Source organism: Oncorhynchus clarkii, chromosome 21 (genome assembly GCF_045791955.1).
Source record: "Oncorhynchus clarkii lewisi isolate Uvic-CL-2024 chromosome 21, UVic_Ocla_1.0, whole genome shotgun sequence".
NCBI lineage: Eukaryota > Metazoa > Chordata > Actinopteri > Salmoniformes > Salmonidae > Oncorhynchus > Oncorhynchus clarkii.
Genome location: NC_092167.1, coordinates 46595423 through 46607702, shown reverse-complemented (window position 1 = coordinate 46607702; position 12280 = coordinate 46595423). Strand labels below are relative to the sequence as shown.

Genomic DNA, 12280 nt, shown 5'->3' with positions numbered 1-12280 from the left:
TCTTGACCCTGCCTGGCATTAGTTATCATCTTGACCTTGCCTGGCATTAGTTATCATCTTGACCCTGCCTGGCATTAGTTATCATCTTGACCCTGCCTGGAGTTAGTTATCATCTTGACCCTGCCTGGAGTTAGTTATCATCTTGACCTTGCCTGGAGTTAGTTATCATCTTGACCCTGCCTGGAGTTAGTTATCATCTTGACCCTGCCTGGAGTTAGTTATCATCTTGACCCTGCCTGGAGTTAGTTATCATCTTGACCCTGCCTGGAGTTAGTTATCATCTTTGAAGTGGCACCGTCTCTCTCCACTGGCATGTGGACATCTCCACGCTACGGTGGAAAGTGTGAGCCCTCCTACTTTTGAGAGATAGTCGCCACACTAAAGTCGTCTTTATAAGTCTACTCAGCGGAGAGCGAAGAAGTTGCCCAGTGGGTATGTCAGCCATGTCGGCGAGAAGTTCACAGCCAACGAGTCTTGCAAAATGTCAATTGATTGCAGCAGAATTATGTGTATGGGCAGGAAAATAAATAAATAAATCAGTCTCTTTAATCCGTTTAAGGCTTACTGTAGATCCTATCGGAAAGTCGCTGCGTTCCCGCCCCTCTCCTCTTACCTGGGGTGGGATTAGGGAGCTGGGATCTGCCATGGCTTTCCTGATTCTCCCGGCACCCTGAAATCCATGTTTGTCACAGACGGGAAACCTCAGAGGTACCAGAGGGGCTCTCTGTGTTCTCTTATGGAGTGAAACATTTTGGAATCTGAGTTGAATGTAAGGAACCCCATCCTGTGACATAGACTTTGCACCCATTAGTAACACTGTGAAACCACAACCAGGAGTGTTGCCGCAGTGTACCACAAAAAGATCAGGCATTTGTTTGACAGTTTAGAGGCATTGGGATGTTCACTAGACAACTAACCAGCTGTACTGCTTTAGAAATGTCACTCTGGCTCCAGTTTGGAGTAATTTATAATATGTATAGTGGCGTTAAATTATTGACACCCTTGATAAAGATGAGCAATAATGACTGTAAACAAGAAATAATTCAAACACCGAGCTACAGTAAATTGTAGAAACGAAATCCAAATAAAATGATATTATTTTATAGTAATACAATTGCTCAGAGAAATAGATGTATCTATTTTTTTTTCTCAAAAAGGTGGGGATCAAAATTATTGACACCCCTAAAGAGTCCTATAGATAAAGTAGTTAAAAATGTAGTATTTGGTGCCATATTCACCGCACGCAATGACTACATCAAGCTGGTGACTACAAACTGTTGGATGCATTTGCTGTTTGTTTTAGTTGAATTTCAGATTATTTTGTGACCAATAGAATTGAATGGTGAATAATGTATTGTGTCATTTCAGAGTCACTTTTATTGTAAATAAGAAATGAATGTGTTTCTAAACACATATGTGGATTTATGCGGATGCTACCATGGTTACAAATTATCCTGAATGATTTAATTATAATGATGAGTGTGAAAGTTACAGAGGGTCAACGATCATACCCCCATGACATGCTAACCTCTCACCATTACCAATAACAGGGGAGGTTAGCACGTAATATCATACCCCCATGACACGCTAACCTCTCACCATTACCAATAACAAGGGAGGTTAGCACGTAATATCATACCCCCATGACATGCTAACCTCTCACCATTACCAATAACAAGGGAGGTTAGCACGTAATATCATACCCCCATGACACGCTAACCTCTCACCATTACCAGTAACAAGGGAGGTTAGCATGTAATATCATACCCCCATGACACGCTAACCTCTCACCATTACCAATGACAGGGGAGGTTAGCATGTAATATCATACCCCCATGACACGCTAACCTCTCACCATTACCAGTAACAAGGGAGGTTAGCATGTCTTGGGTAAAAAAAAATAGGGTAGTAATCTCTTCCCCAAATCAAACTCATATCAAATTTGATTGGTCACATACACATATTTAGCAGATGTTATTGTGGGTGTAGTGAAATGCTTGTGTTCCTAGCTCCAGTACAGTAGTATTTAACAATTCACAACAATACACACACCTGAAAGTAAAATAATGGAATTTGTATTTTACCAAGGGTGTCAATAATTTAGGACCCCACACTACTGTATATAGTACCAGTCAATAGTTTGGATACACCTACAGTACTCATTCAAGGGTTTTTCTTTATTTTTTACTATTTTCTACATGAGAGAGAATACAATAAAGTGATTAATGAAACTAATGATCTACTTAAGTTGCCATAGTGTTCTGATCTCAGTGTCCATCCCGTATTGCATAATTAGAGTTAAGTTGCCATAGTGTTCTGATCTCAGTGTCCATCCCGTATTGCATAGTTAGAGTTAAGTTGCCATAGTGTTCTGATCTCAGTGTCCATCCCGTATTGCATAGTTTGAGTTAAGTTGCCATAGTGTTCTGATCTCAGTGTCCATCCCGTATTGCATAGTTAGAGTTAAGTTACCAAAGTGTTCTGATCTCAGTGTCCATCCCGTATTGCAAGATGTTTATTCACTCTGCCCAGAGTGGTTGAAAAAGCGCTTTGGTGATGAAATTTCACTTCTTTATGTTATAAAAATATATATTTTACCAAGGCAAATATGATTCTTCATGTTCTGAATTATTCAGTGTAGTCTTTCTCTAACATATCGTCAACATTAAATTCAAAAAGTCAGATTTTGTTACTTTATACATCCGATACCAAGCAAGGAGCTCTGTTGACAAGAAGTGGTGCCACATTCTCGCTGCAACTTCTGAGGGTTGACATGTTGTGGTGGTTATCTGCAAAGATGTTTCTGCTAGTCGCAAAAACGGTAAATTAGCGTGGCACAAGCAGAATTACGTGTAAAAGGCTTTGATAATTAAAGCTTGCGGTACGCTCCGTTGACATTTCACAGAGATAAGCTTGTTATTGTGAGAAAAATTTGAAGAAGAATGCTCATTTCACATTAATATGAAGAGCATATACTAAAATATGAAAATACTACATGTCGTGCCTCAAAATCGAAATCTATCTTACCTCTATATTGTTTTATGTCCTACGGATTCGAGAAGAAATATGACGAGTTCAACAGCCTGTTAATTAGCCTTAACTCTCACACAGCAACCAGTCTAGCTGACTCAATGCTATTTTCCACATGTATTTATTTTTTATTTTTTTTACAACTTTTAATCTCTTGCCTACGTTGATTTAGTCGCCCAATTTTGGCCATCCTACAAGGGTAAAAACTCCAATAACTTTGAGGTTTGGACTATTGGTCTTCTTGAAAAGCGTCTATACAACTCGCATATTATTGTACCCAATGGTCAAAAGATACATTTTGATTGGTTGTTTCAGAACAAGATAAGTACATCATCAACATATTGGATTCAGTATTTGTGACATGGGTGTAGTTTGTAAAACGGTGTTTTATTCTTCCAAAATTGTCACTGGCCAACAAGGAAATTAAACAAGTAGTGCAAGGGAAATTGGAGTGAACCAGGCTTTTTTGCATGAGTACCAGCCCCTGATTCATTAAAGATAGAATCACTCCAATGATAACCATTAGCAAAACCAGAACTATGCGACTCTCTCTCGCTCTCTCTCTCTCTCTCTCTCTCTACAACACAGCACATATTGGAAAATAATAATTCACATCGTCTTGTAAGCGAGGTCACAGTTGATTTCCAGGCCTTTAATACACAGCATTGCTGTGTGATAATGTGGACTGTTGTTACCTCAAAACATTTATTTTTTATTTCTCAGAAGAATGAAGAAGCTAAGCATATCAAGCACTTTTTTTTTTACAGGCTTGAATCCCAATACTAATTACAGGCCTACAAGGCCGCAGAGTTAGCTTCCTTATCCCAGAAGCATAAAATATAATAACATTTCCTCAGCGAGAGCCGAGAGGTGGATAAAGGGATTTTGATGTGTTGGTTGCATTTACCTGATAACACTGTTTTAGTAAATAAAGTCTTCTCAAGTCAATAACAATCTCTGAAGCTTCTGGGTTGTTGTTTTTTTACCGCAGGTTGCTGGAAACAGAGCTAAATTCCTTGCCCTTGAAACTCTGCCAAACACAACATCAGCACATAATTTGCCACCAGAGAGTGTGTGGAGATTAATTGTTTTGCCTGTTTACCTCCATATATTATTGAGAGTTTCTAGCCCAGCGGTTAAGAGCGTTGGTCCAGTAACCAAAATGTCGCTGCTTCAAATCCCCGAGCCGACTAGGTGAAAAATCTGTCGATGTGCCCTCGAGCAAGGCACTTAACCCTAAATGCTCCTGTAAGGCGCCCTGGATGAAAGCTGCATGCTTAATGACTTCATTGTAAATGTTTTAAGCGCAGTGTTACCTGTGGGTTTATATGATCTTCTTACAATGCTTGACAGTCAAGCAGATCGGATTGTTCTAAAATATAGTGTAGCTTGTGGCCAATATGAAACTGAATAAAGAGAAGAGAAGGAGAGAGAAGGAGAGAGAAGGAGAGAGAAGGAGAGAGAAGGAGATTCATGGGTGAAAATAATAGGCATGTAGTAGGACATCTAAGTTGTGTGTGTGTGTGTGTGTGTGTGTGTGTGTGTGTGTGTGTGTGTGTGTGTGTGTGTGTGTGTGTGTGTGTGTGTGTCTGTGTGTGTGTGTGTGTGTGTGTCTGTGTGTGTGTGTGTGTGTGTGTCTGTGTCTGTGTCTGTGTGTGTGTGTGTGTGTGTGTGTGTGTGCGTGTGCGTGTGCGTGTGTGTGTGTGTGGAGGAGGAAGGTGTATGGAGAAGGGTGTGTAGAATAATACAAACCAGTGCGATCTGATTTGGCACCACCCAGGCCAACACATTGTAACAGCTGACGACCAGTGACACCCAGGCTTCAAGCCCCAGTTCCCCCTACTGAGTGAACCTCACGCAGGTACATCAATAAGACAACGACCAAATGCATACAGTAGTGTCGGCTACACAGCAACAGGAAAATGTTACTTACTCTAGTGTGAAGCATTTATGGTAGCCGTCACATTCACTCGCTTAGATTTTTCCCTCTCTTTTTTTATTTTTATTTTATTATTTATTTCACCTTTATTTAACCAGGTAGGCTAGTTGAGAAGACCTTTATTTAACCAGGTAGGCTAGTTGAGAACACCTTTATTTAACCAGGTAGGCTAGTTGAGAAGACCTTTATTTAACCAGGTAGGCTAGTTGAGAACACCTTTATTTAACCAGGTAGGCTAGTTGAGAAGACCTTTATTTAACCAGGTAGGCTAGTTGAGAACACCTTTATTTAACCAGGTAGGCTAGTTGAGAACACCTTTATTTAACCAGGTAGGCTAGTTGAGAAGACCTTTATTTAACCAGGTAGGCTAGTTGAGAACACCTTTATTTAACCAGGTAGGCTAGTTGAGAACACCTTTATTTAACCAGGTAGGCTAGTTGAGAACAAGTTCTCATTTACAACTGCGACCTGGCCAAGATAAAGCATAGCAGTGTGAACAGACAACACAGAGTTACACATGGAGTAAACAATTAACAAGTCAATAACACAGTAGAAAAAAAGAGAGTCTATATACATTGTGTGCAAAAGGCTTGAGGAGGTAGGCGAATAATTACAATTTTGCAGATTAACACTGGAGTGATAAATGATCAGATGGTCATGTGCAAGTAGAGATATTGGTGTGCAAAAGAGCAGAAAAGTAAATAAATAAAAACAGTACGTCTCGTTCCCCTTGTTTTCTGTTGTCCGAGCAGATCTGCGTGGTGTGTAGCTTTGTTTACGACAACTGCTTCTAGAAGGAACACTTTCCCTCCCATATAGAGAGGAATACGCTATACGTGCAGTGTAGCTATGCTTTGTTTCAGCGTTGTTTCAGCGTTGTTTCAGAGTTGTTTCAGCGTTGTTCTCTTTTTCTCAGCTGTTTCCACACATGTAGAAGGTGAGGAGAGGATCCAAGTGCTCTTGATGGTGGAGGGTGGAAGGTATGTGTATCTGTGGTTTGTTTGATTCCAGGCTGCTTTGCAGGTTTGACACTGTGTGTTCTGATGTGTGTATTTTCCATTGCAGTGTTTTCCCTATACTCATTTAGCAATGTGGCGGGCTGCTGCTGCTAAATCGTGTCCGCCACTTTAAAAAAAAATATGACAAAAATAAATATATATACAGTATATTTTTAGTGTGAAATTAAACTACTAAAAGCATATTTAAAGTATATAGACAAGATAATGGAGTATTTTTTTTATTAGATCTTTGAGAACTAACAAACACCAGAATAAAATCTTGACAGTCAGGGAGAATCTAAATTCCTAAAATGTCATGACATGAGGTCCGCGTTGGTTGTCTGGGTCACTAAGCATAATAACATGGCAAATGTGTCAAATAAGTTTTAAAACTGCTCATTTTTGCTGTGTAGAATTGCGTGAAATTAACTTTAAAAAGTTATTTCTCTTGGCCCCATGACAGAATGTGTATCATTGCATGAAACTAGCTTTAAAACAAACATTTTCTCTCCGCCCCATGGCAAAACATTTAAAATTGCATGAAATCTGCTTTTAAACAGCTAAATTTTCTCTCTGCGGCCAAGAGGAGGGCCTCAAAATTTGGGGTCCGGAGACTGCGCCATTAGCCACGCCCACTAACTTTGCCACCTCTGCTGAAAAAAATCGTAGGGGAAACACTGCATTGTTTGTGTTTGAGAATTAAATAGTAGGTTATTAGACATCTGCCAGTGTCTATTTTCCTAAAAATGCTGTATGGTATCTCTGAGACATTTTTAGTTTGTCTGACTTTTTTTCTGCTTTCGTGCAGAACTGTGTACATCCATGGTTTCAACAAAGTGGACTTTGCGCTTTGGCACTCTGCGATCAAATTGGCCTCTGGTACGGACGGCAGGGCTCTAAGCAACCAGCAGCTGAGTAAAAAGGGCGTCCCCATCGTTGTGGACAGCTGCATAGCTTTTGTCACCCAGTACGGTGAGCATCTGGTCTCCCATTCAGGGACTGAGCAGGACCGACCCTACTTAGCTTCAGAGGCAAGCCAGCAGTTGGATGCAGGGTGGTATGCTGCTGGCTGAATACATGAGGGTTTGAGGACTTGTTTTCATGCTGTCTCTCTCTCTCTCTCACTCCCTCTCCCTTCCTCCTTCCCTTTTCTCCCACTCCTCTAGGTCTGTGTCATCAGGGGATCTACAGCGTTAGTGGGGACCCGGGCCGTGTATCCCTGCTCCTGGGGGCCTTCAGGCAGGACGCCCGCAACGTGAAGCTCCATGTCCTGGAGCACCAGCTGGAGGACGTCTCTGACACCCTGAAGACCTTTCTGTCCCAGGCCGAGGACGCCTTGCTGACCAAGGAGCTCTACCCCTACTGGGTGTCTGCACTAGGTGTGTAGAGGCACAGATTACCTTTGATTGTTTAGTATTGATGTAGAAATGATGCATATTTGTATACCATTTGAGTCATTACGGGTCATTTGCATTAGGTCAGTGCATCATCTCCAAAAGCTTTCAATTAGGATTTTAGCTGCAGATTTGAATACAACATTCTAGGTATAGGGAGGCACAGTAACTTTACACTAGTGGAAAGGTATTAATTATGGCCAACTTGTTTGAACATTAACTAAATAATTTTGTTATTGTAGCTTTATTTATATTTGTGGGTCTTTTGTTTTAATCAATGGCCTCCTTTCTTTGCTGAGTGAAGATGAGGAGGATGAGAAAAGGAGAGTGGAGAAGTACTCTAGATTTATCCAGAGTCTTCCCAAGATCAACAGATCCACCCTGACTGCTCTGCTGCAACACCTCTACAGGTGAGGCTGCACACACACACGCACGCACGCACGCACAGACAGACAGACAGACAGACAGACAGACAGACAGACAGACAGACAGACATATACACAAACACACAAACACACAGACACACACACACAGAACAGTGTGTGTACAAACTACAAAAATCCTCCGGTCAAAGCTACCCTACACTCATCATGTCACTGTTCCTTTCACTGTATTGCACTATAGACACATTTCCAGACGAGTATTTCACTATAACAAGCACTTACGAACATGTAGGTCAAGTAGTTTGTCTGAAAAGGAGAGCCTGAATATTATACTATACCCTGAGTGTACAAAACATAAGAAACACCTTCCTAATTTTGAGTTGCGCCCCCCTTTTACACTCAGAACAGCCTCAATACGTCGGGGCATGGACGACAAGGTGTTGAAAGCGTTCCACAGGGATGCTGGCCCATATTGACTGCAATGCTTGCCACAGTTGTGTCAAGTTGTTTGGATGTCCTTTGGGTGGTGGACCATTCTTGATACACATAGGAAACATACCTCGTTCAAAGGCACTTAAAGCTTTTTTGTTTTGCACAATCACCCTCTGAATACACCATCCACGTCTCAATTGTCTCAAGGTTTAAAAAGCCTTCTTTAAACCTGTCTCCTCCCCCTTTGTCTACACTGATTTGAAGTGGATTAAACAAGTGGCATCAATAAGGGATCATAGCTTTCACCTGGATTCACCCGGTCGGTCTATGTCATAGAAAGAGCAGGTGTTCCTAATGTTTTGTCACCTCAGTATATATACCCTGATCATCATAATGTATGAGTACCAGAAAAAAGTTTGAACACAACTACTCATTCAAGGGTTATTATTTATTTTTACTATTTTCCACATTGTAGAATAATAGTGATGACATCAAAACTATGAAATAACACATATGGAAGGAATCATGTAGTAACCAAAAAAGTTTTTTTTATTTTTTTATCTAAATATATTTTATATTTGAATTTTTCAAAGTAGCCACCCTTTGCCTTGATGACTGCTTTTCACACTCCGCTTTGCATAGTCTGAATATCATGATATTGTCACGCCCTGATCTTAGTTATCTTTGTTTTCTTTATTATTTTGGTTAGGCCAGGGTGTGACAAGGGTGGTTGGTTTAGTTGTTTTATTGTTTAGGTTTTTTTGTCCTGTCTAGGGTTTTTTGTATATCTATGGGGTTTAGTATGTCTAGGTATATGTAGGTCTATGGTGGCCTGAATTGGTTCCCAATCAGAGACAGCTGTTTATCGTTGTCTCTGATTGGGGATCCTATTTAGGTTCCCATTTTGGTTTTGTGGGTTATTGTCGATGTGTAGTTGCATGTCAGCACTCATGTTCAAAGCTTCACGTTCGTTTTGTTATTTTTGTTAGTTTGTTTAGTGTTCTTCGTTTAAAAAAATAAGAATGTATCCATCTCACACTGCACCTTGGTCTCCTCGTTATGACGAACATGACAGATATACAGTGGGGCAAAAAAAGTATTTAGTCAGCCACCAATTGTGCAAGTTCTCCCACTTAAAAATATGAGAGAGGCCTGTAATTTTCATCATAGGTACACTTCACCTATGACAGACAAAATGAGAAAAAAAAATCCAGAAAATCACATTGTAGGATTTTTAATGAATTTATTTGCAAATTATGGTGGAAAATAAGTATTTGGTCACCTACAAACAAGCAAGATTTCTGGCTCTCACAGACCTGTAACTTCTTCTTTAAGAGGCTCCTCTGTCCTCCACTCGTTACCTGTATTAATGGCACCTGTTTGAACTTGTTATCAGTATAAAAGAGACATGTCCACAACCTCAAACAGTCACACTCCAAACTCCACTATGGCCAAGACCAAAGAGCTGTCAAAGGACTCCAGAAACAAAATTGTAGACCTGCGCCAGGCTGGGAAGACTGAATCTGCAATAGGTAAGCAGCTTGGTTTGAAGAAATCAACTGTGGGAGCAATTATTAGGAAATGGAAGACATACAAGACCACTGATAATCTCCCTCGATCTGGGGCTCCACGCAATATCTCACCCCGTGGGGTCAAAATGATCACAAGAACGGTGAGCAAAAAATCCCAGAACCACACAGGGGGACCTGGTGAATGACCTGCAGAGAGCTGGGACCAAAGTAACAAAGCCTACCATCAGCAACACACTACGCCGCCAGGGACTCAAATCCTGCAGTGCCAGACGTGTCCCCCCGCTTAAGCCAGTACATGTCCAGGCCCGTCTGAAGTTTGCTAGAGAGCATTTGGATGATCCAGAAGAAGATTGGGAGAATGTCATATGGTCAGATGAAACCAAAATATAACTTTTTGGTAAAAACTCAACTCGTCATGTTTGGAGGACAGAGAATTCTGAGTTGCATCCAAAGAACACCATACCTATTGTGAAGCATGGGGGTGGAAACATCATGCTTTGGGGCTGTTTTTCTACAAAGGGACCAGGACGACTGATCCGTGTAAAGGAAAGAATGAATGGGGCCATGTATCGTGAGATTTTGAGTGAAAACCTCCTTCCATCAGCAAGGGCATTGAAGATGAAACGTGGCTGGGTCTTTCAGCATGACAATGATCCCAAACACACTGCCCGGGCAACGAAGGAGTGGCTTCGTAAGAAGCATTTCAAGGTCCTGGAGTGGCCTAGGCAGTCTCCAGATCTCAACCCCATCGAAAATCTTTGGAGGGAGTTGAAAGTCTGTGTTGAACAGCAACAGCCCCAAACATCACTGCTCTAGAGGAGATCTGCATGGAGGAATGGGCCAAAATACCAGCAACAGTGTTTGAAAGCCTTGTGAAGACTTACAGAAAACGTTTGACCTCTGTCATTGCCAACAAAGGGTATATAACAAAGTATTGAGATAAACTTTTGTTATTGACCAAATACTTATTTTCCAACATAATTTGCAAATAAATTTATAAAAAATACTACAATGTGATTTTCTGGATTTTTTTTCTCATTCTGTCCGTCATAGTAGAAGTGTACCTATGATGAAAATTACAGGCCTCTCTCATCCTTTTAAGTGGTAGAACTTGCACAATTGGTGGCTGACTAAATACTTTTTTGCCCCACTGTATATATATCGTCTGAATATTATAATATATATATAAAGTCTGAATATGAATATATATAGTCTGAATATCATAATATATATAGTCGGAATATCATAATATATATAGTCTGAATATCATGATATATACAGTGCCTTGCGAAAGTATTCAGCCTATATTCGGACTTTGCGACCTTTTGCCACATTTCAGGCTTCAAACATAAAGATATAAAACTGTATTTTTTTGTGAAGAATCAACAAGTGGGACACAATCATGAAGTGGAACGACATTTTTGGATATTTAAAACTTTTTTAACAAATCAAAAACTGAAAAATTGGGCGTGCAAAATTATTCAGCCCCTTTACTTTCAGTGCAGCAAACTCTCTCCAGAAGTTCAGTGAGGATCTCTGAATGATCCAATGTTGACCTAAATGACTAATGATGATAAATACAATCCACCTGTGTGTAATCAAGTCTCCGTATAAATGCACCTGCACTGTGATAGTCTCAGAGGTCCGACCAACCAAGCTTTTAGCATCCTGACTGATGTCTTGAGATGTTGCTTCAATATAACCACGTAATTTGTGCACCAGTCCCTCCTGCAGCAAAGCACCCCCACAACATGATGCTGCCACGGTTGGGATGATGTTCTTCAGTTTACAAGCCTCCCCCTTTTTCCTCCAAACATAACAATAGTCATTATGGCCAAACAGTTCTATTTTTGTTTCATCAGACCAGAGGACATTTCTACAAAAAGTACGATCTTTGTTCCCATGTGCAGTCGCAAACCGTGGTCTGGATTTTTTAATGGTGGGTTTGGAGCAGTGGCTTCTTCCTTGCTGAGCGACCTTTCAGGTTATGTCGATATAGGACTCATTTTACTCTGGATATAGATACTTTTGTACCTGTTTCCTCCAGCATCTTCACAAGGTCCTTTGCTGTTGCTCTGGGATTGATTTGCACTTTTCTCACCAAAGTACGTTCATCTCTAGGAGACAGAATGCTTCCTTCCTGAGCGGTATGACGGCTGTGTGGTCCCATGGTGTTTATACTTGAGTACTATTGTTTGTACAGATTAGCGCGGGACCTTCAGGTGTTTGGAAATTACTCCCAAGGATGAACCAGACTTGTGGAGAACTATAATTATTTTTCTGATGTCTTGGCTGATTTCTTTTGATTTTCCCATGATGTCAAGCAAAGAGGCACTGGGTTTGAAGGTATGCCTTGAAATACATCCACAGGTACACCTCAAATGATGTCAATTAGCCTATCAGAAGCTTCTAAAGCCATGACATCATTTTCTGGAATTTTCCAAGCAGTTTAAAGGCACAGTCAACTTAGTGTATGTAAACTTCTGACCCACTGGAGGTATGATACAATGAATTATAAGTGAAATAATCTGTCTGTAAACAATTGTTGGAAAAATGACTTGTGTCATGCACA

General features: G+C 40.6%; 1 protein-coding gene across 1 annotated transcript in view; it reads left to right on the top strand.

Annotated features, from left to right (window-relative positions):
- Positions 1-12280, top strand: part of LOC139379099 (ArfGAP with RhoGAP domain, ankyrin repeat and PH domain 2) — a 224414-nt gene that overhangs the window by 166766 nt on the left and 45368 nt on the right. The window contains exons 19-22 of the mRNA XM_071121911.1: positions 5886-5949; positions 6776-6939; positions 7134-7346; positions 7666-7771. Of these exons, the coding sequence (XP_070978012.1) occupies positions 5886-5949; positions 6776-6939; positions 7134-7346; positions 7666-7771 (547 nt within the window). The remainder of the gene's footprint in view (positions 1-5885; positions 5950-6775; positions 6940-7133; positions 7347-7665; positions 7772-12280) is intronic.